The sequence below is a fragment of the Paracoccidioides lutzii genome, assembly GCF_000150705.2.
Source record: "Paracoccidioides lutzii Pb01 unplaced genomic scaffold supercont2.25, whole genome shotgun sequence".
In the NCBI taxonomy this organism is placed as follows: Eukaryota; Fungi; Ascomycota; class Eurotiomycetes; order Onygenales; family Ajellomycetaceae; genus Paracoccidioides; species Paracoccidioides lutzii.
The window spans coordinates 180,102-202,596 of record NW_015440971.1 but is presented as its reverse complement, the minus strand read 5'-3'; the positions used below and the strand labels follow the sequence as shown (position 1 = coordinate 202,596).

Sequence of the window (22,495 nt, the reverse complement as noted above, 5' to 3'; positions counted from 1 at the left end):
GAGAGAATAGGACAAAAGGGTAGATACCCACACACATGCTGGTTGAACATAGTAAAAGCCCTCCCTTTATAGACATTATGACAGGAAAAAAGGGAGAATATATGTGGCGGAGTATGCTTGACAATACCATAAGTGAAAGTTTTTGGTACACAGTCGGCACTCTGCCGGGAGAGGGAAAAGAAAGAAGTGAGCAGAAAGGTAAACTCCAAAAAGCCCAGAAAAAACTAGAGGATGAATATAAAGGAAAGAAAGGGGAAATTAAGAAATAGGACAGATAAGAAATACAAATAATTGACATGGCGAGAAAAAGAAGTAGATAGGAACGGAAGTACATGGCAACAAAAAGGACGAAAAAAAAAAAAAAAGGCATCCGATCCGATATAAGTTCTTCTGATAGACAGTAACCCCAATCACGCCCCAATGACAAAAAGAAACTTTTTGTTTTATAAAAGCTTTCGACGCAATTGATTTTACCAAATAACTCTCATCATGTTTAATATTTCTTCTGACAATTCATGCGATCAGTGGGAAAAGAGGCGAGAATTCATTGACCCATTGTTCATGACTCTTTAACATCAACCTTTTTAGCGGGAGGGGCTCCAGACTCCGCAGCAGGACCAGCGCCATTGGAAACAGCGTTGCCATTTCCGATGCTATTCCCACTTCCATTAGCAGCTGCATCGCCATCTTCCCGCGCACGCTTCTGACCGTTTTTGGTTGTCGAGTCGTCGTTTGTTGCTGGTGGTTTTTCAGTTGGCGAGACTTGGATGACGGGGACGCCACTACCGAGAGAAGCAGGGAGGGTTAGCGAAATAGAAAAAGGAACACCAAGTCGTAGACTTTTGAATGGAGACAAAAGATATAATTCGTCCCATGGAATGGAAATAGAGAAAAGAAACATAAACATACCGAGCATCCTTCTGCAACTCCGTCCGCCCACCACCTCTGCCGCCTCTTTGACCACCTCGTCCACCCTTCCCCCCCTTAAAGCCCTTCTTGTGATCATCTTTGCGACGATCATGTTGATTCGACGAGCCACCACGTCCCCGATGATGCCCACCCCTCCCTCTCCCGGCATTAGGCTTCAACCTCCCCGCCTCAATCTCCTTAATTTTCTCATCGCAGTAATCCTTCTTGCTCTTAATAAGTAACTCCGTAGTCCCCTTCCACTTTGGCTTCGGGTCAAGCGCCAGAAACGCCTTTTGTGTCTCCTCGCTATCAAACTCCACAAACACGCTCCCCTTGAAGATCTTCTCAGGCGTGCGGCGGAGACGGATGGCGTTCGTGGGACCATAGGGCGTGAAGAAGGCTTCTATGTCGAATTGCGTGCTTGGTTCTTCCGGCCCAAAGCCCTTGGCATATATGCTGCGTTGCATCGCTCTGTCCTCGAACACCTTGACGGCGGTCGGGTCGACGGATTCCTTGACTATCTCCGGCAGGGGGATTTTGCGTTTGACGCAGGTGTTGTCGTTTGTGAGCTCTAGAGTTTTGGAGGCCTTGAGGGCATCGACGACGGCGCTGAAGGGTTGGAAACGGCGCATACGTTTGAAGGAGTGGAGGAGGGAGAGCTCAACGGGCCTGTTTTCGCTCCCGCCTACTTTTGAGAGGAGGAATTTATCCATGACGAGATTTGAGTCTGAGAAATAGAATTCGACCTGTTTGCGGATCTCGTCTGGGTCATTGGTTTCCTTCAAGGTTGAAACATCCGATTTGATATTATCGCGGTAATTTACCCGCTGTCGAATTCCGCCACGGCCACCCCGCGATGACTGCCTGTGGTTTCTGCCGGTGCCCTTTTGCTCGTCCTTGTTCTCGTTCTTCGCTTCAGCGTCCTGGCCCATTTTCGCAGCGGCAGCGATAATTCGAGCTTCTTCTTTAGCTTCTGCATCGTCACCAGCTCCTTCTTCCGAAGCCTTGCCATTTGTACCAGCTGCGTCGTTGTTTTCGCTAGGTTCTGGTGCTGTCATCTCCACATCGACATCTGCCTTCAGTTCCGTTTCCTTTGGTCCCTGAGCCTTAAGCTCCTGGAGCACCTGCTTCAAATCATTTTCAGATTGGGCATTTGGATTCGCATCCACTGGAGGGGTAGCTCGTTTCTGTTCTTCAGCCATAATGTGATGTGTATTTTTATTCTCTTCGTGTAAGATGAGGAGAAGCAGGCACCCGTCGTCCTACTAGGAAAAGGGGATGTTCCTGTGTGCTCTGTTGACTCTCGACGGCCGAGATACAAGTTAAGCTTCGAGCAAACTGTAACAGATCTAGACCATTGGTATTGCTAAATCGAACGACTTTGTTACGGATATTCTTAGATTGCTCTATGGATAAGGCGCCGGTGGGGGATTCCAGCGCGGTCGCGAGTTGGGTGTGACTACCTGCGGACGGAAATACCGCACGCAAATACAAGAACGGAATATTTCAAGATCAAGAGCTCCCTATAAAGTAATTTATTATGACAAATAAATGTTAATGGTATAAACCAAAACAAATCGTGGGAAGAAGGTAGAAACGATTGTCGTTGGGTGTGGGATGCTGGAGAAGGGTGGGGTATGTCTGGAACTTTTTTTTTTTTTTTTATTTTTCATTGGCAACGGAGTGACAAGAGAGGCGGGAAATTCTTTGATCCGATCCGGCTGGATAGTTACACCAACCACACGGAGTTCACGGTTGTTCCCCTCTGCCTAGACTGAATGTTCATCCATACGCTGGAACCCAGACAATGAGGGATCTGTTATGCGAGATATACGCAGACTAGGACCATGAGTGCATATTGTGGCTCTGGGGAGGGACCCTACCCCTGTAACGCCCGCCAGTGGCGGTTGATGGATGATGGCCCTTCAATCTCATCCCCACACGTCTCCTCTAGTTTACTGAAATGTACCGCATAGTTAACATTTTGCAGCGGTCTCAGCTATTTATACCACCCGCAAAAGTATGGGGGATCAGATAACCTGCTCGGCCTCACCCAAGCGGGGTTTCTCTTTGCTCCCCTTTATGCACTCACAGCACTTCCCTCTCGACCCAGCTAGTCCCATAGGCACACCACACACTTACCTTCTCCCGCGCTGAACTGGCTGCTACCAAAATGTATGTAGCAGCCTCGAACTGCCGCATTCTGGGGACTGCACCTGCTGTGGGAACCAGCCCTTGCTCCTGCTGATAATATACAAGCTTAGCTTGTTGGGGTTGTGAATTATGCGGCTTTTAATTTGCCTTTGTCTCTTTCTGCTGTGCGTTCAATCGCTGATAATCAATCACCTTAAAATCTCCCAACCCTCCGGGGAGCCCTTATTGAAATTTTATTTCTTTTACAGCAACACAGTTCTCTGTGTTCTTATGCATGTTTATCTTGGTGGGGGAAAATAATCTCGAAATTAAGACAGTGTTATATCTCATGTTGGGTCTTTGTTGTCATTCGCTATTCACATTTCGAACTGGCCCATCCTCTGATCTGCAGCATTTTTCCACCCGCCAACTGCGAGGAGCACAAGCTATCAACGTCTTCCCGCCTTCTGGAAACTTCATCAAAACCCTGTCCGCACGAAATAGTTACATGTTATACCCGTGATTTCAAGCTGCACAAATTCCGGCCCCCTGCAGGCGACAGAGATCCTTGACTCCGAGTTCCTTACTACAGTTTTACAGCTACCGATGTGCTCCTGTGTTCTTCCATGCCAATGACTGACTGAACGTGGATCCGTGGCAACCTGCATAAGCTCGGCCAGCTGGGCTGATCGGTGCTGGGTTATATTCTTCCTCTTTTAATTCTTTTAATATTCTTCTTCCTCCTACTGCGTGTTCCACAATTCGTCTCCTGTTTAAGGGATTGACAACCGTGGATAGAAAGAGACATCGAATCTACGAATAATGCCCAAAATGGTGGCGCACACCTATAGATCTGCCTACGATGAATCTGAATGGGCAACAAAGGATGTAAGTCTTGACGTTCTCATCTGAGAAAAAAAAAAAAAAAAAACCGTAAATGTCGCGAATATTAACTGTTATTTTCAAAAGATCATCTATGTTTCCATACTAGGCCCGTTCCTTGTAGCTGCTTTCCTGGAGTGGTTTCTATGGCTAGCAGCTTTTTTATACTGCCTGGGCAAAGTGTTTGTGAAAGCAGATCATTGGAGCATTAAAGTACTTGCTGTTGTCATGATGGTGTTTTTCACGGCATTTCGGTATGGCTTCTCGTCACCCTTTTCTCATCCCCACAATAGCCCCTTGCTGACCACCTAGTCCCTGGTTAGGGGTACTTTTCTCCCTGTTATGGTGGTTACGCTTCCTCTCCCACCAACTATCACACGGCATTTTCCTGACGAAGTCGTTTCCTTCCTACAATGGTTTGCCTTCTGGACTTTCTCCATTCTCTTGATTATTCCCTGGTTGTTCTGTATATACAGATTGGTGACACATTCTGTCGGACGGACAAAACGGATCAATGAGGTCCTTGATGAATGTACTGCTCCTAAAACTGTCATCGTCATGCCGGTGTATAAGGAGGAACCTGACGTGCTAATCAAAGCTGTGAACTCGGTGGTCGACTGCGATTATCCACCATCATGCATTCATGTCTTTCTATCATACGATGGAGGTCAAGTCGACGAGTCATATCTCACAGTGGTCGGTCATCTTGGCATTCCCGTCACACTCAAGAGTTACCCAGAAAGCATCGACGTGTCTTATAAAGGTGCTAGAATAACTGTATCGCGTTTTAAGCATGGTGGAAAAAGACATTGTCAAAAGCAGACCTTCAAACTAATCGACAAGGTTTACGCTAAATACCTCCAGAGACATGACAATCTCTTCGTGCTTTTTATCGATTCAGATTGCATTCTCGATCGAGTCTGCCTCCAAAATTTCATGTACGACATGGAGTTAAAACCGGGGAGTAAACGCAACATGCTAGCCATGACGGGCGTTATCACCTCCACCACTCAAAAGAACACTCTCATTACTCTATTACAGGATATGGAGTATATCCACGGCCAACTGTTTGAGCGATCGGTTGAATCAGGATGCGGATCAGTTACTTGCCTACCAGGCGCTCTAACGATTCTCCGCTTCTCAGCCTTCCGCAAAATGGCCAAATATTATTTCGCGGATAAAGCAGAGCAGTGCGAGGATCTGTTCGATTTCGGCAAATGCCATCTTGGCGAAGACCGCTGGCTCACCCATCTTTTCATGATTGGAGCTAAGGAGCGTTACCAAATACAAATGTGCACGAGTGCCTTTTGTAAAACGGAGGCCGTGCAAACTTTCCGCAGTCTCCTGAAACAGCGAAGACGGTGGTTCCTCGGCTTCATCACGAATGAAGTGTGTATGCTCACCGACATCCGTTTGTGGTATCGATATCCCATGCTCTGCCTCGTTCGCTTCATGCAAAATACAATCCGCACAACAGCGCTACTCTTTTTCATCATGATCATATCGGTCACGACAACATCTAACCGCGTCGAAAACCTCCCTGTCGGCTTCATCGCAGTATCTCTAGGCTTGAATTACCTGTTAATGTTCTACTTCGGCGCCAAGCTTCGACGGTACAAAGCATGGCTCTATCCTCTCATGTTCCTTCTGAACCCCTTTTTCAACTGGCTTTACATGGTTTACGGTATCTTCACCGCCGGCCAGCGGACATGGGGTGGCCCGCGCGCGGATGCTGCAGCAGCAGATGAAAATACGACTCCTGAGGAAGCTGCAGTGAAAGCAAAAGCGACAGGTGACGAGCTGAATGTTAATGTCGATACTTTCCGCGCAGGTGCTGAGGGGAAAACCTCCGTCGTCCCCATCCATCCATCGGAGGGGATTGAAGGACGATTCGCGGCACCAGATCTACAGCCAAATGGATACTATTACACAGAGAACGAGAATATATCCACGATGACGTTTCCGGACTTTTTGCCGCGGAATTACAACCACAGCCACAACGCGAATGCAAATACAAATGGACATGGAAACCTGAACGTGACCCACCAAGGCCTTTCTCCACTCCCCTTGCACCCACGCGCATCCTTCGATTCAGACTGGACCAACGGGTCGAGTTCGATAATACACATGCCACGGACTGTTGAGAGTATTATGGGTGACGAGGATCAGAGGAAGTTGCATCTCGCGCGGCAGTCAAGAGCTTGTTCGAGTGTTGGTGTTGAGTGGGGCGATTACGATGAGCAGTATCAGCGGGACGATGTGTCCGAGAGGGATAGGGACAGAGAGAGGAGGGGTAGTAACTCTGGGCCGGCTTTCCAAGCATATGATGGCGGGAGCGGGAGCGGGAACGGGAATTTGACTCCTCCTGATACGATTCGTGGGCGGTCGGCGGGGAGGAGTCCCTTGGGGAGGAATAGTCCTGTTCGTGCTGCAGAGAATGATGATGATGTAGCTGCAGCAGAGTTGGAAGGGGGACTACGGGATGTAGGGGACGATGCGGAGCAGCAACAGCAAGAGGAAGGGGTGGATCGGGGTGGTGAGGATTATGGAAAGAAGGGGCGGAGACCGGCACGGTTAGTTAAGAGATCGCGGGATTGGAATCCTGATCCAGGGGATATGGTTTAGAAGTTTACACAATGGGGACTCTCTTTTAGTTTTGGCTGGGTTTTTCTTCTTTTTTCTTTTTTCTTTCTTTTTTTTTTTTTTTTTTTTTTTTTTTTTTTTTTTTTTCTTTTGGGGCATTCTTCTCTGACCCTGACTTATTTCGCTTATTCCCCTGATTTCCTGATTTCTGCACTTTTTCCTTTCTGCCCCTTTTCTTTCTGTTTATTGTATTATTGTATTATCCGGCGTTGGGTTATGGGATGCGTTGTGTGTCTATGGTAGGCTTGGTTATATAGATTACTGAAGCCCTGTTTGAACGACGGGTTAATTATGCCAAGAACACTAGTAACTTTCTTTTCTTCCTATCTTGAGTATTACTATTTTATCATCGCGGAGCAGTGGGCGTGTTGCTGCAAGTGTTGGTTCAACTATTTCATCTCCGCCTTTTGCTGCTGTATGGAGATTGGGTCGAGGATGGAAAATGAAAGAAAATAAAAGAAGCCGCAGAAAACTGCTGGAAGGTTCGGTCCACGTGATGCCAAGAGGGATGTGACGACAAGAAACACAGCGTGTGCAGAACGAGGTACCGGTACATCCAACTCGACCGTGTCTGTCCGTGTCTGATATGTTTTCATTGTTCTTATTCTTATTACTTACTTCAAAAATAATTAAAAATTAAGGAAAGAAAAAGAGCATTAGGGATGGAGAAGTAGTAATACTTTTCATCCATCATGTAATAAATAGCATATAATATGTCTCAATAGCTCAATAGCTGTTGTCGTGCAGGTAAACAGAGGGGCAGCGTAATCCATATCGTGCCCACATTTTTGCCGTTGATGCTATGGACCAGAGGTACCATTACCTGCGCCCGATCCGGAACCTTCATCCCACTTGGGCCGCCTGCACAAGGAAAAAGTCATAAATAATATAAAGCAGCCCGCCCAAAAAAAAAAAAAATAACCCCAGAACACCCAACCTCCAACCTCCATCATACATATTCAATCAGGTATTTTTGTTCCCCTCCTCCATCTTCCTCCCCTTTGCCTCCCCAGCTGATCCTAACGCTTCTCTGTTGTTGTCTGTTTCTTTTTCCGTTTCCGCAAAAGGCTGAAAATCTTCCTCTACGCTATTTAGCTTTTTCGCGCCCAAAAACACTCCCGCCCTTCCTCCTCCATAAAAACTCCGCACCACTCCCCGAAACAAAATCAAGAAAGCTATAAGCGAACGAAGTACCTTGAAAGTAAAAGCAGGACACATTTGAGTTCAAATTCTTGTCATTCTTTCTTTCCCCTGCTGTGCTGGTGTTTTTAGAGAAAAGATCTTTTCTTTTTTTTTTTTATTCTATTTCTTTTCTTTTCTTTTCTTTCTTTTTTTGCCGCCGATATAAAGATCGCATATCGTCATCATGAGCGTCGTTGGTATAGATTTCGGCTCGCAGTCAACAAAGGTTGGCGTTGCTAGAAACAAGGGCATTGATATTGTGCGTATACTCTCCCCTTTCTTTTCCTTATCTTTGCGGTTTGTGATGTTGTTTCTACACTTTTGTTGGTGGGGTTGTTGTGAGTGATGGCGGTGATGATATTGCATGAATACTGTGGCGGGTTGATATTTCGGCGTGTTCTTTTACTTGCTGTATCCTATTCTACCTGTTGGGTTCTTCTCTCACTGACGAAGTACTTGTCTTCGAGGAACAATTAGCTCACTAATGAGGTCTCCAATCGATCTACGCCGTAAGTCCAGCTCCCGGCCGCAAAAATTTCACCGCATATCGGAAAGGAATCATATCCGCTGACAAGCTATCTCTCCTAACCCTCAGATCCCTAGTTGGCTTCGGTCCCAAAAGCAGATACATTGGTGAGGCTGCCAAAACACAGGAGATATCCAATCTCAAAAACACCGTTGGTACCCTGAGACGTCTCGCAGGTCGTTCCTTCAACGACCCCGATGTCCAGATCGAGCAAGACTACAACTCTGCCACCCTGGTCGATGTCAACGGTGAGGTCGGTGCTGAGGTGTCCTATCTGGGCAAGAAAGAACAGTTCACCGCCACCCAGCTGGTGGCCATGTTCCTCTCCAAAATCAAAACCACCGTCTCTTCCGAACTGAAACTCCCCGTCGCAGATGTTGTGCTCAGTGTTCCGCCTTGGTTCACTGATGCCCAACGACGAAGCCTGCTGGATGCAGCTGGAATTGCCGGTTTGACCTGTCTCCGCCTCATAAATGACTCCACCGCCATTGCTCTGGGATGGGGTATCACGAAATTCGACCTTCCCACCGCTGAGGAGAAGCCCAGACGTGTTTGCTTTGTTGATATTGGACACAGCGACTACACTTGTTCCATCGTTGAATTCCGCAAGGGAGAGCTGAACGTCAAGGCCACAACGTATGACCGTCATTTCGGTGGACGTAATTTCGACAAGGCTCTCGGTGATCACTTCGCCAAGGAATTCAAGGAAAAGTTCAACATCGATATCAAAACAAACTTGAAAGCCTGGACTCGGACCCTCACTGCTGCAGAGAAACTGAAGAAGATCCTATCCGCCAACGCGGCAGCCCCTATGAGCATCGAGTCCCTAATGGATGACATTGATGTCCGCACTATGGTCAAGCGCGAAGAACTGGAAGAAATGGTCAGGCCGCTCTTGGAACGCGTCACGGTGCCCCTGGAACAGGCCCTTGCCGAAGCAGATCTGAAACCAGAGGATATCGACACCATCGAGATGGTGGGTGGCTGCACACGCGTGCCCATCATCAAAGAGAAAGTCAGCGAGTTCTTCGGCAAACCGCTTTCTTTCACACTGAACCAGGATGAGGCCGTTGCCCGCGGCTGTGCTTTCAGCTGTGCCATTCTCTCACCCGTTTTCCGCGTGCGTGACTTCTCCGTTCACGACATCGTCAACTACCCCATCGAATTTACCTGGGAACGGGCACCCGATATCCCCGATGAGGCCACTTCGTTGATCGTTTTCGGTAAGGGAAATGTCATGCCCTCGACCAAGATTCTTACTTTCTACCGCAAGCAGCCGTTCGATGTTGAGGCGCGCTATGGAAACATTGATGGACTGCCTGGCAAAACAAACCCCTGGATTGGCCATTTCTCTGTCAAGGGCATCACAGAGAGTTCCGACGGTGATTTTACTACGGTCAAGTTGAGAGCTAGACTTAACTTGCATGGTATTCTTAGTATTGAATCTGCATATTATGTGGAGGATGTGGAGGTTGAAGAACCAATTCCAGAGAAAGAAGGCGATGTAAGTATATTACCTTTACTATCCATCCCCCTGCCCCCCCCCCCTTTCCCGTCTTAAACACCGAAATTCTTTCCCTAGGATAGGTTTTTGTTTTTAACGAGAATTATATATCCCAAAAAAGAAAAACGTGTTTTCTAACATGAGAAAACTGTGGAAACAGGCCATGGACACTGATGCTCCTAATGGTGATGCCGAAGATGGTAAGCCGAAAATGCGCAAGGTCAAGAAGCAGGTGCGCAAGGGTGACTTGCCCGTCTCTGGGGGGACTGCTGGCCTTGATCCAGAGTCCAAGGAGCGCCTGACTGAGAAGGAGAATGCGATGTATATGGAGGATAAACTCGTGGCCGATACGGAGGATAAGAAGAATGAGCTTGAGTCGCATATCTATGAGCTACGGGATAAGATTGATGGTGTTTATTCCGAGTTTGCTAGTGACGAGGAGAAGACGAAGCTTAAAACGAAACTTGATGAGATAGAGGTATGCCTTTTTCTTCCAATCCAAAATTACGATTTTTGCAAAAAATTGACACTAACTCATCCCCTTTCCTCACTGCAGGACTGGCTCTACGAAGACGGTGAAGACACCACCAAGGCCGTCTACATTTCCAAAATGGATGATATCCGTTTCATCGCCGGGCCCATCATACAGCGCTACACGGATAAAGTCGAAGCTGAGCGTGCTGCAGCTCAAAAAGCGCAAGAGGAGGCGGCTGCGAAGAGACGTGAGGAGCAGGAGGCGGCGCAGGAGGCGGCAAAGAAGGCCGCCGGGCCCCCCCCAGCTGCTGATGCGGAGATGAAGGATATGGATGCTGCTGCTCCAGCTGGGGAAGTGGATAAGAATGCTGATGAATCTATGGCTGAGGTTGAGCAAGGTTCGTGATCGGGGTTATTAGGGACCATTTTCTTTTCTTTCTTTTCTTTGTTTGTCGTTAATGGTCCTTCCTTTTGCCTCTTTGTTTATTAGAATAATATGGACTTTTCTTACGCCTTTTTTTTTTTTTCGCGTTTTGTTTTTTTAAAGAGGGTTGGAAATGAATTTGATGATGAACTAGCATTTCCCCACTTTTCACTCTCTCAATCATCCCCCTCTCGCTTCCGTCTCTCCTTGCGATTCCTATTTTGTGTGTGATATTTCTTCTTTCCCCTATTTCCTCCTAACTTTTCATGAACTATCTTTGATTATATGTCCTTTGCGCCAAAAAAAAAAAAAAAAAAAAAAAAAAAGGCAAAGTGAATTTAAAATGTGAAGACAAAAAAGAATAGAAGACGAGTATCTAGTTGAATCGACTATTGTCTAATTTTGTCTGTGATCAAACCTCCGCTATTAATGATTTCTTTTCTTCCCCTCTGAAGTTCCTGCTTCTCTTCCCCCCCGCGGCCCCCAATTTTCCTAGGACAGAACCGACAATGTCGTAACTCAACTGTTCCCCTTCTTCACGCTGTTTACCAGTTCACTCCCACCCAGTGTGCTATCAAATGTGAGTATAAAGCACAAGCAAGGAAAAAACCACCAAAGCTCGGGAAGGTTCAAATGTCTGATAGTATCTTTTGTGACGATCAGAAATCATCTTCCTCATTTTCAATATTTCTCTTTACCATCTCCTCCCTCGTCAGGCCTACCTGAATGTAAAGCAGTAGCTAAATGCTAACAACACCATGTAGTTTATCCCGCAGGGCTCCTCAGTTCCCTTTTGTTGGATTCAATCGGAGGTCGGGCAGAATCCCGGGTGTAACATATCACTCATCAATAGATACAACGGTACAGTCAATCATGCTGGTTTGTTGACTGTCTCCTCCCCTTCCTCCCCCCGTAGCTAGCACCATCTGACGATTAGTTTGGGGCCGTAAAGGCAAGGTTTTCGGTATATTCCGTTTACTGGAAAAAATGGCCGGTATCGAACTAACCTATCAATTCCAAAGATGCGTTATGAATACCGGTGGTTGGGAGTGAATTTGCGATTGTTTCCGCGGAGCCGGGAGGGGGGTGGGAGACACAAGTCTCAATTTAATGCTGGTACTGATGAATTAGAAATTCCGCTCCGCTCGGCCCAATGTGGAGTTCCGCTCGGGCGAGAGGAAGCCATATCTAACCATTTTGTCACCTCCCACTGTCTATAACCCTTTTTGAATCCCAAACAGACGGTGGTTCTTTTATATTTCCCTTGTATCTGAAGGATATTATGGAGTTGACGTCGAGGAATATACAACTGTTACGTATGGAACAAAAATCAAGATAAAGAGGTTACTATTTGCTGAATACAAGCAGGCCAAGTTGGAGGAACCGTTGACATCATATCTTTAACTTGCGGGTTTTTCATCAGCTATCACGAAACTGCCGTCAGTCAGCACCCATCATCATCTACTTATTGAGAGAGGCGATGAGAGAAAGCCATGAATATGTGGCTCAGCATTTTGAGTTTTCAAGCAAGAGATGAAAGTAGAAAATGGCAGCTTCAATTAATTAACGAAAAAAAAAAAAAAAAAAAAAAAAAAAAAAAAAACAAAGAAAAGGAAAGGGGAAAGAGAGAAAGAAAGAAAGAAAGGCATTTCCTTTTCAAATCATTGAGACCTGAGGATGTGATAGCTCAAAAACAACAACGCTTCTACCAAGCTTTGGCTTGAGCCTTGAATCATGGCTGGTTATCTCAACGAGATACCCTGCTCTTGGTTAACCTACTAAAATAATCTGATAACTCGTTAGTTGAGTATAGTATGTCGTAGTTCCGGATGACAAAAGTTAATCTACGCCGGCAGTTTCATATGTCAATATCGCATCTTATCACTTCCAGGGATGCTTATCCTATAGACAACCCCTTTTCCAGCCCTGCACCGTTGAATAAAACTTCTGGAGATCATCGTGGTGCAATATCCAAAACCACAATGGTGTTTATTTGGTCAAAGAGATGACTACAGCCATGCTGAGCCACCATCATCATGTTCTCTCTAGGGTTAGATAGTGTGGTTTGACGTTCTCTGTTGTCTGGGGTGTTATATTTAGCATCCTAATCTGATGAACTTTGGCCAGCCTTGGTCCTTGAATGACCAGCGAGTTCAAAGGCCTGGGGTGGGAACTGTTTGTCTCTGGAAAAGGAAGAGGCTTGCAACCCACAATGAACCTTTCCCCGACCACCGGACAACTCAAAATCAGAAGAAGAAAAAAAAAAAAAAAAAAAAAGCTGCTTGACGACACCACGGGTCACCGGTTCCCCTGCATTCGGCCTGTTGTGAGTCAAGTTTTGCTGTTTCCAAAATTTGCTGCTCTCTTAGTGATCTAGGTCCCGATTAGCAAGGAGACATATGTAAGTTAGTTAATTATCATCGCCAATGATAGTCGATAGGTGGAAAACACAACTCCTGCAGAAGAGCAGGATGGGCCCCAGCTGAACGGACCGTGAAGGGGGTAAATTCGGAGACCCCGCGGGTCAAGGTTGTCTCCCTTGGAGGCGTGTCATAACATGACGAATCATACACGGATGTATAATAAACGGAGTCTGTGTTCTTTATTGCCCCAAACCCCTGGTACTTGATTTCATTTCTCAATCTGGCATTTTCTTCACCAGAAGACCCATGCATATATATGTAAGCTCTGTTAATGCTGTCTCTCTCGCTTCCTGTCAGACTGATGGATCAGATCCATTCGGGAGGATGTGATCCCGTCGCTAGTTACTAGTTACTGCTTTGGCAGGCGTGAGATAAGTTAAAAGGACCTTGCAAATGTACAGTTCGTTAGCAGACTGGAGCCCTAATATCACATGTCCCGCTGCTTTCACCTGGGAAGAGTTGAGACATGACATATTTGACAGACGGTCGACAAAAGAGTTATATCGCCAGGTCGGTAACGGCCCCACCTGGTTGGCTGCTTTTCTTGAGGAAAGCTCATGCTGGTCTCACGGGTCACTCCAAGAACATTCACATGGTAAAGGGTTTCGTTCCGTCTTGTCAATCATGGTAAATTCAGGATCCTTGTCTAGGAAAATTGTTCGTCAAACAGTGGTTGGTCAAACAGTTCTTCGTTATAGGTGAATAAGTTGGCTCCAATGCGCCCATTGGCACCCATGAATCTATCCCCGATTGAATTCGGGGTACCGTCAGCAAGACTGTCAAGGTGGGCTAAGGTAGCAATTTTGGCTTGAGAGAAGAGGACACCGAGAACCCTGAAAGATTCCCAGCTCCAGAAAAGTAGCAAATCCTTTCGCCCCATGATGATGGCCAACTTCCCTGCTCTCATCCTTTCGCTTCTGCTGTTGATGCTTCAAGGTCTGGGTCTAATTTGACGAATACGAGACCTCCACTTTTCTTCAAAGTCCCAAGGTTGTGGTCAAACCAGGTGTCAAGGGTTGAGGAACTTGAGGCTAACTTAGACTAGCAGGTGTCTCATAAGTTCGGGCTGTTAGGGGCAAACCCCTACCTAAAAATTGGAGATGGCAGGGAGTGGCAAGGCTTATTCTGACGCCTAACGGCTAGGCTCCACCGTTAACTCTGGAAGCCAACAAGCACCTCAGGAACGGAACAGAACTGAAGGATGGCGTCGACGCAGGTAAAGATATCACGCTTGGACGAACAACAGTAAAACAAACGTAATAGAATTGGCACAAACATTGCGAATGAAGATCGTAGTTGAAAAGTAAAGAAATTCTATGTAATAAATACATTGATTTATGTATATTATAATGCTTCCAAAAAGGACAGTTTGGTATATCCACCCATGCGCCCTGTTAACTACAGAAAAACAAATTAAAAAAAAAAAAGGCACTATTAAATGACCCGGTTAACCAGAACATTGGTGGCGAGTCGGGATCTACTTCATCCATACCCAAATCCATTGGATCAACTCCAGGACGTTATCTTTGGTAAGCCCTTCGTCTGGGAAATGCAATCTTCCTTTCCTCTTCTCGCTTGTTACCTGGACACAGTTGCGGAGATCGTTGGACCTCTCTGGGCCCCATTGCGAAAAGTTGAAACCGTGTTTTGACAGCTTGTAGCCTATGACAAGCACAAAGAATACCGGGACCTGGCATGTGATTAGGTTCTGAGGATCCTGAAAACTCCCAATAGCCACTTGGGTTTTATAACAGGGAGACTTACTCCAATATACGATGCAAAGAACCCTCGAATATCGAATGGGTCCTGTAAGAAGGAGGGCACTCCATTAAATACAACCAGGACGGTGCAGACAACCAAGCCGTAGCAAGCTTTTAACCACTGGCCGTGGGATTTATAAGGATATTGCGGGTGGTTACGGTCATAGCATGCGGCTTGGGCTTCTGATGTATTTCCGTAGCGCTTAACATCATGTAGTCTGCACATCAAGCAGGAAAGTCAAAATTCCGTCCGACAGTAAAGCAGTTAGACGTGGTGATTGGACATACGTTTTGAAAAAACCTAAGTAAGTCCCGCAGATGACAATGTACACAATCAAACAAGACACTGTACAGTTCGTCGAAAGCTCGCTCAGTCTCTAAAATCGCAGTTCAAATAGTTGGTGAGCAAAACTTTCATCCTGATCATGAGGAATGCTGCGTTGCTGACCTGCCCAGAGGACCCAATCCCCAAGTATCCGAGACACATCAATGCTCCAGTTACCAGAACTGCCCTGAGTGGTACACCATTGTGGCATTGACGCAGCCTTCTCGTGATAAACTCCGGCCCTGTTTGATCACGCAGCGCTAGAGTATGCAGAACTCTTGAGGAGACGTACATGGAGTTAATCCCGGAGGAAAAAGCTGAAAATAGGTAGATTGCATTGAAAAAGTGGGCAGCCGCTGGAAGACCTCCCTGGACTACGGCGATCAAAAATATTGAGTGTGCGCTCTCGGATTGCCCCCGGCCGTTGAGAAAAGGGTGATCGTAAGGGACGACAAATGAAGACGTCAACATGCAGAGGGTATACAGTGTCACTGCTCGTATGGAAACCTTGCGCGATGCCATCTTCATGCTCTCGGCATTGGACAAAGCTTTACTTTCTGCTGCTGTGGCTGCAACCATGTCCATGCCTACATACGAAAAAATAATGTTTGTGAAGGTCGTCCTTTGGACAGATGCGCGTCAATCTACACATCAAGTGGCCCATGGTATGAAATGGATATAGGGAGGTTGAGTCTTACCACATCCCAAGAAATGTCCCGACGGAACCCTCGATCACTCGCTGAACTTCGCCGGTCGTATGACTCCTGACCGTATATCGCGGCGCAAAAAAGGAGTACGGTGAGTCCCAGTCTTGGGTTCATGATTAGTTTTCACTACCCCCAACATGTCAAAATGTGGGCATATAAACATACATCTGGTACCGACTGGGGTCGTGTAGTAACTGGTATCCAGCGCTAATATCCCAGGGAAATGTCAGCCTTTCTTCGACAAGCTTTCGACGAGACGTACTGACGCTGAATGGTATCCAAAATAACCATCAGTAAGATAACCAAAACGAGAAAACAGATTTTTATGCACCCAAAGACATATTCAAGTTGGCCATAGTACTATAATCCTATGTCAGCAAAGTGTGTACATCATCAAGAACCACCTACAACACTAATCCGTACCTTCACGGGCAGCGTGTTGATTAATGTTACGGCTATCAAAACCACAGACACCCACACTGCGGGATGGACACTCCCTCCGGTCACCCATTCCAAATGGGTTCCTTTGTCGTCGATATACTTAAAGCGGATAGTATTTGCTACGGCGACTAGCTGGTCAGCGGCAAGAACAGCGTACGCGAACCTTGCACAGCTCCATTAGCTACACCGTTCCAAGCTGATTCCAGATCAATATTAGACGTATGTATGTATGTAGTTACCAGTATATCCAACCGATGGCAAAACCAACACCACGGTCTAAGAAGCGGCGAGGGAACTCCATAACAGGAGCATTCACCGGCATCAGCGCTGTCATTTCACCTAGACAAGAGACGACCGACGCGATAACCGTGCCCATAAGTATATAACCAAGGACGGCGCCACCAGGCCCAGCAGAGGCAAGGGATCGACCGCTACCGAGAAAAAGCCCTTTTTTGAAAACATTAGAATTTTACCTCTTCTGCACGTTTATTGTTTAAAGGAAAGGTACCATTTCCGATGGTGCTAGGAATCGAAATAGGTTCTGTTAGCGATATGTCCGTGAATTGCGGTTGTGGGGTTATTCAGGGGTAGAAAAGAGGCTCTTTACCCAGAGAAGGCTATCATCTTTTTAAGTTCGCAGTGTGTAGTCAGCATACAACCAACCACTCCTCTCCCAGCAATTGAACCAACATACATTAATTTGTCTCTCATTCAACACTCGCCTATAATGTCAAAATCTTGTAAGCCATAACTCAAAACACGCAGTTTGGTAGTCGGGCTCCTCACCAGACACTGTCCCCTCTCGTTTTCCGCTCTTCTTCCACTTGTGCTTCATCCATGAACAGGTGGTGTCCAACACGCTCACCTTGGTCATCCGATAATTGAGTGTCCTCTTCATGGAGTTCATGGAAGTGCGTCCTGGGAACAACCATTTCAGGTTTTTCGTTATCCATTAGAACAGATTGGTACGATACTGTCATACTGTGTCTTTCTGCCTGGCCTGTCTGTCAAGGTGAAAGGTAAAATGCGAAATGTGAATGATCTGGGGATATATAAGGCGTTGCATGGTGAACGGGCAAGCTCGTATTCGTCCCACCAGTCTATTCTGCTGTATTCTTCTGGTGTGCTCAGGCTGGAAAAAGAGCAATGATCAGCTCCTTTAGAGACACCGCCCCTCTGCAGGTCTGCATCTGTCGCCAGTGTCCAATAATGGACTTCAGTATCAGGTACTAGAGCTGACGGTCGATTTGCAAGGAGAGGGATGACACGACGACCAATGCATACGAAAACAAGTGGCATGGATCTTCCTATTCCTGGGCTCCTATTGGCGAACGGGTGGTCCCCTGTCCTGTTTGTGCCGATTTGGATAAGATACGCAGCAATATTCTCGGTCATTGGCTAGATGCGGGAGGGATCATTTACCGTTGCTCCTGAGGCTTCAGGTGTCTTAGGAGTGCCGAAGCTAGTGGCCTCTCCCAGCCATGATTTTCATGATTCCCAAACAATACGACTTCGTATTCCCCCACCGAACGTTAGTCTCCCGATGAGCCGCAAAGCTATCTCTACTGTTTGGAGAGCGAAATCTCGTGGTTATTATTCCACTTGCTTCAGACGATCCAGTGTCAATATAGCCACGGGAAGTGGAATTGCATGCTGCCCGGGCTTGCTTAAACGGAAGAAAAGCAATGGCATTATTATTCGCTGTTTCTGCGGAATTCCCAGCCTTTCACGCTCTGTGATCGGTTCCCTGCTTATAAGACAGCCACCTGCGGAATAGATAACTATTATCATTTCCTGAATGCGGAGCATTCGTCCCTCTTTTGCATTAATTACTCCATTTGGACTATAATCCACTCCGTATGTAAGCCCCAACAAGCAACCCACGTCTGAACCTTCTTCCCCAGCTTTCCTCGAACCCACCCAGACTCCTTGGAAGTGATCCTGTCTTGGGACAAAAGTCCCACATGTCGCTGCTCCATACCATGGTGGGGTTAGGGACGGTGCATACAGCTAGCGAATAACACTAACTACCTGAGAGATCCAAGTCTCAACCACCGGCTGAATTTTCTTGCGGATATTTGTCAGTTAGCGACAGATCTAGTTTATAACGATCGGTGAAGCCCTAACGGTGTGGATTATCTGACTGTTTGGTAACCGGTCCACGAGGCGGAATTACTCGGGACTCAGGTCCTCTTCTGCCATGGCGACAACAGGCACATCGTCGTTATCTATGCGCTGGGGGGATGTCTGGCATGCCCTTGCACTTCGAAGCGATGTGGAAGATATCATCAAGGAATTGTTAGGCCATTTCTCGTTGGAGAAAATATATGCAGAAGGTGATAAGGAATCATATCAGACCCTAACGACAACGTTGCTTTCGCAGTTGAATGCCATTTTCTACATCCAGCGTCTGTCACTACCAGCAGAAAACATAAATGCAGGGCCATATCTTGGTTTTCTGGCGAGTTGGGAAACAACCTTGCGATGTGTGGAATTTGTTGTACAAATTATTGAAGAGGGCCGTGAGAGTTTGTGGGAAGTTCGACGGTTACGGGACCATCACCTCGCCGAATTCCTTTTGCTGTGTCTACGATTCCTGTCACTTCATCCGAAAGCGCCAGCAGGCCAACGGGCAAAAGATCGCCGAGAACGATTCTCTCGCATACATAGATCCCTGGAGCGTGTTTATGATAGCTACTCAGGCCCGAAGTCATTTCTTTTGCAGCTTTGCAAAGAAGTAACATGCTCTTTACGCAACGACCCTGATTCGCTAGCGCTTCCCTCAATATATAGATATGAACTACCAAATCTAGGAATAGAATTGGTAAGCAACATCCAAATGGTAACGGTCTCCTTATATCATTCTTTGGACTAACGCTTTCTGCTCATCTCTAGTACCCTCTTGCCCCCTGCTTGTTATCAGAGTCGGTCTCTACAATCGTTCCAAAAGATGGATCATCTGACGATTGGTTAAGTCAGTTCATGGCTCTACGGGATGTCACTCACTTTGTTGTAGGGGCAAACGTTCAATATGCAGTCAATACAAGGACACGAAATACTCAACTGCAGGCGGTATCTTCCGAAACTCGAAATGCAGTCTTGACATCTCTCGACAATATCAAGTTGCCGCATCATTTTTCTAAAGCAGATTTAATTGGAGCGTTCATCAACAGTTTTCGAATTGTGCTTCCAAATACCCCCAACGTTACAACACAGGACTCTTCTGAGCCTGATGATGATGAGAGCACGGTTGACGCTCTAGATGCTCTCTGTCAAAAGCTTAGTGCTCGCCGATTGATTTGCCGTGTGAGTGATAGGGAAGTAGTTCATAGCATAATGGAAATCACTCGGAACATTGCTCTATTTGATGATCCCAGCGGACAATTCAGAGCAACCCGCCCCAGACTGTTTGTTTTAAATTGTCGAAAGTGCCACTTCGCAGGATATTCCCAGCTAAGATATTTGGAAAATATTAATCTTCCAGTACGTTGTAGGCTTGGCGAAATCCTTTTCTTTTCCTTTTAGTAACATTTCTATTGCCACATATGCTAACTCTTCTTTCTATCACAGCTTAATTTGGGAGAAACCTCAGAAATTTCTCTGCCTCAAGGGACAAATTGTAGACACTGCGGAGACGTTGTGACAATGGCTCGTGAGATACAACTTGCCCTTCGTACCTGGGATCTTCTCTCCCACATTGAATCCAATGCTGATACAATCAGTGTTGAGAGACACTTGCCAACCCAATTCCAACTACTACCTCCCAAGACTGAAAGTAGTAGTCCTTTCCCGTCATATAATAATTTGACCAACCCAGGGAGCCCGAGATCACAGGATATAAATTCGCCCGATTCAGCTCGATTTGAGCGCCCCACCACAGCCATTCTCACACCTTCATCCCCCTTTACTTCTGGGATCCGTCACAGATTTGATGCTCCTCGAAACGAATTTTCGCCTATGGACAGTTTGACAGCTATCAATGAAATAGGAGACACTCCTCTGGGCCAAGCCAACGCGGCGGATTCACAAGTGTCACTCGGTTCTCCCGAATTCTCTAGCCAGGGAACGAATCTACCCAAGCTTGAGAAAAATATCTCCACAACAACATTTGAATCCGTCCCATTTTTGCGTTCGCGAACATTACAGCCCCCTGGAGTGTCCGATAGAGGGAAAAGTGGTTGGAGAAAACTTGGTACTAGAAAGGAATCCATTGCAGCTTCTGGAGATACAAGCTCTCTTTCATCATCGCTTTTGGAGTCACAAAAGCTAGACGAAATCCCTCTGAAAAGCCTAGCCAACGCGATGAAGAGCGTGAAAGGAAGATTCGCCAAAAATATCAACGTTTATCTTTCTCAAAATTCAACACTTGCCCTCTTCTGGACTCAAACCACGATACATTTGTGGGATGTTGGAACATCTCCGCCTACCATGAAACGCGCATTTTCAACCGACAGTACGTGCCTTCTTGCAGCAGTTACCAAAATGTACCTGGCATACGTGATTGGCACCCGCGATAATAAACTTACGGTAACTTCCCGCATTCAAAACGGTTATCGCAGTTTTTTGACTAACTTGATGCTAGCTCCGGATAATCAACCTTACTGATGCATCAGCACCTGTTGTTGAGTACCGTATGTCTTCAACATTATGGTGCAAGTGCATAACAGTTTGCCCAATGGAGAACTACGTCGTGATCGGATTTGAAAATTCTATTGTTCGGTTCTTTAAGACAACAGACTCGGAAGCCCCGCGAGAAGACCGGCTCCATGGCCTTTTCCATAGAAATTGTACAGCCTGTACATTAGACACTCTTTCATTTTCCAGAGATGGGCTTGTGCTTCTTGCCAGTACCCGAAATACTAAAGGCGTCATCCAAATATTCCAATGGAAGTTTCCCTTCGTGGTATTTCACGAACTACCTGCTTGCAGGTACTATGTACCGTTACACGAATCCGAAGATAATGGAATATCAGCCGCAGTGTTCCGATCTTCGCGTCGAGGAGATGACCTAGTGTGCATCTCGACGTGGACACAGTCAGGGGTGCCTATTCTAACCCACCCTCAAGAGGGGAATAAAACTCAAGTCAAGGATAGTACCGGCCGCCATGGGAAACTTGGTAACAGGATACAATGTGCTTCCTTCTCTCCATCTGGTTCTGAGCTCGCCATGGTAAACGACCAGGGTTATCTGTATCAGATTACCAATCTAGACTCGAGTCCTATTGATATCAAGAGATTGGCCACATCCAGAGAACTCACGACGAAATCTGACTCATTTGCCATGTCGTATATGACCATGACTGATGAAGATGCCATTATCATGGCTTGGATTGACTCATCAAAAGGAGTAGCGTATGTCAAAAGGGTACCAGTGACAGCCCAAGTACGTAGAGTTTTTCAGTCTCCACTTCTACCTCCTGTCCTCTTCCCGACTTTAATGGCTTTTCGAACAATGTTTGCTAACTGGATAATATAACTAGGGAGATATCGAAACCTCAATGGCTGCTATGCCACAGAAACCACCATCACCTAAGTATGAGTTAGCGGAAAGTGGTAGGGATCCTCCACAGATGCAGGAGCTGCCGCGACAGGCGTCTTCACTACTACCAAAGAGAAGCGTAAAGCCAGCAGTCGAACTACCCGCAGACCCCCCTAGGTTTTTAAGTCGGTTTCGGGGAATGACTAGATAAGAGCTACGAGATCGTGGGTATAGCTTTTCTACATTTAAGTGCGCGCTATCAGCCTCTAAATACCTTGTCTGATAGGACGGGGTCAATCAGAGATTCCAATGCATGGGCAAAATTACAATAGGGTAGCTGTGACTCTAGCGACTTTGAATGCACCACGAGGGAGACGATGTTCAACCAACTAGCGAACCCCCGATCGCCCCCGTCCGACGTGAACTTAAAAACCCGGCAGTTCCATGCCATTTTTGAGTCCAGAGTAGAGCTGTGGAGATTGTATATATTGGATTATCATCTTACGATCATCCGGTTGAGCATGCTGCTCTATCTCTTGATCCGACGGCATTCCTAGCCCTTTTCGTTTTTATCGTTTTACATATATGATCTGGTCAACCTCTTTAACACCCCCAGAAAACGAACCAGTCTCTAACGAGAGATTGTATATATTGGATTATCATCTTACGATCATCCGGTTGAG

At 46.4% G+C, this 22,495-nt stretch overlaps 6 protein-coding genes across 6 annotated transcripts; 3 read left to right on the top strand and 3 right to left on the bottom strand.

The window, feature by feature from the left end:
- Positions 1–559: 559 nt before the first annotated feature.
- On the bottom strand, positions 560–2,111 carry PAAG_07753 (RNA-binding La domain-containing protein; the record flags this gene model as incomplete). The annotated part of the gene is made up of 2 exons (XM_002790408.2): positions 560–782; positions 910–2,111. 2 exons carry the CDS (start codon positions 2,109–2,111, stop codon positions 560–562), a joined length of 1,425 nt encoding a protein of 474 aa, XP_002790454.1.
- Positions 2,112–3,873: 1,762 nt separating this feature from the next.
- On the top strand, positions 3,874–6,549 carry PAAG_07751 (chitin synthase D; the record flags this gene model as incomplete). The annotated part of the gene is made up of 3 exons (XM_015846317.1): positions 3,874–3,930; positions 4,012–4,178; positions 4,248–6,549. 3 exons carry the CDS (start codon positions 3,874–3,876, stop codon positions 6,547–6,549), a joined length of 2,526 nt encoding a protein of 841 aa, XP_015700711.1.
- Positions 6,550–7,933: 1,384 nt separating this feature from the next.
- PAAG_07750 (heat shock protein Hsp88) lies at positions 7,934–10,659 on the top strand (the record flags this gene model as incomplete). The annotated part of the gene is made up of 5 exons (XM_002790405.2): positions 7,934–8,008; positions 8,227–8,258; positions 8,345–9,779; positions 9,940–10,257; positions 10,336–10,659. The coding sequence occupies 5 exons, from the start codon at positions 7,934–7,936 to the stop codon at positions 10,657–10,659; spliced, it is 2,184 nt and encodes a 727-aa protein (XP_002790451.1).
- A 3,087-nt stretch (positions 10,660–13,746) lies between these two features.
- On the bottom strand, positions 13,747–13,980 carry PAAG_12416 (hypothetical protein; the record flags this gene model as incomplete). Its single annotated transcript, XM_015847909.1, has 1 exon — positions 13,747–13,980. The coding sequence occupies one exon, from the start codon at positions 13,978–13,980 to the stop codon at positions 13,747–13,749; it is 234 nt and encodes a 77-aa protein (XP_015702481.1).
- A 23-nt stretch (positions 13,981–14,003) lies between these two features.
- On the bottom strand, positions 14,004–17,728 carry PAAG_12415 (hypothetical protein; the record flags this gene model as incomplete). Its single annotated transcript, XM_015847908.1, has 13 exons — positions 14,004–14,141; positions 14,593–14,790; positions 14,865–15,078; positions 15,149–15,237; positions 15,309–15,807; positions 15,884–15,995; positions 16,058–16,099; positions 16,159–16,252; positions 16,316–16,496; positions 16,573–16,780; positions 16,842–16,855; positions 17,120–17,251; positions 17,316–17,728. 13 exons carry the CDS (start codon positions 17,726–17,728, stop codon positions 14,004–14,006), a joined length of 2,334 nt encoding a protein of 777 aa, XP_015702480.1.
- Positions 17,729–18,533: 805 nt separating this feature from the next.
- PAAG_07748 (WD40 repeat protein) lies at positions 18,534–22,023 on the top strand (the record flags this gene model as incomplete). The annotated part of the gene is made up of 5 exons (XM_015846316.1): positions 18,534–19,157; positions 19,229–19,816; positions 19,904–20,860; positions 20,916–21,716; positions 21,814–22,023. The coding sequence occupies 5 exons, from the start codon at positions 18,534–18,536 to the stop codon at positions 22,021–22,023; spliced, it is 3,180 nt and encodes a 1,059-aa protein (XP_015700710.1).
- Positions 22,024–22,495: the final 472 nt, after the last annotated feature.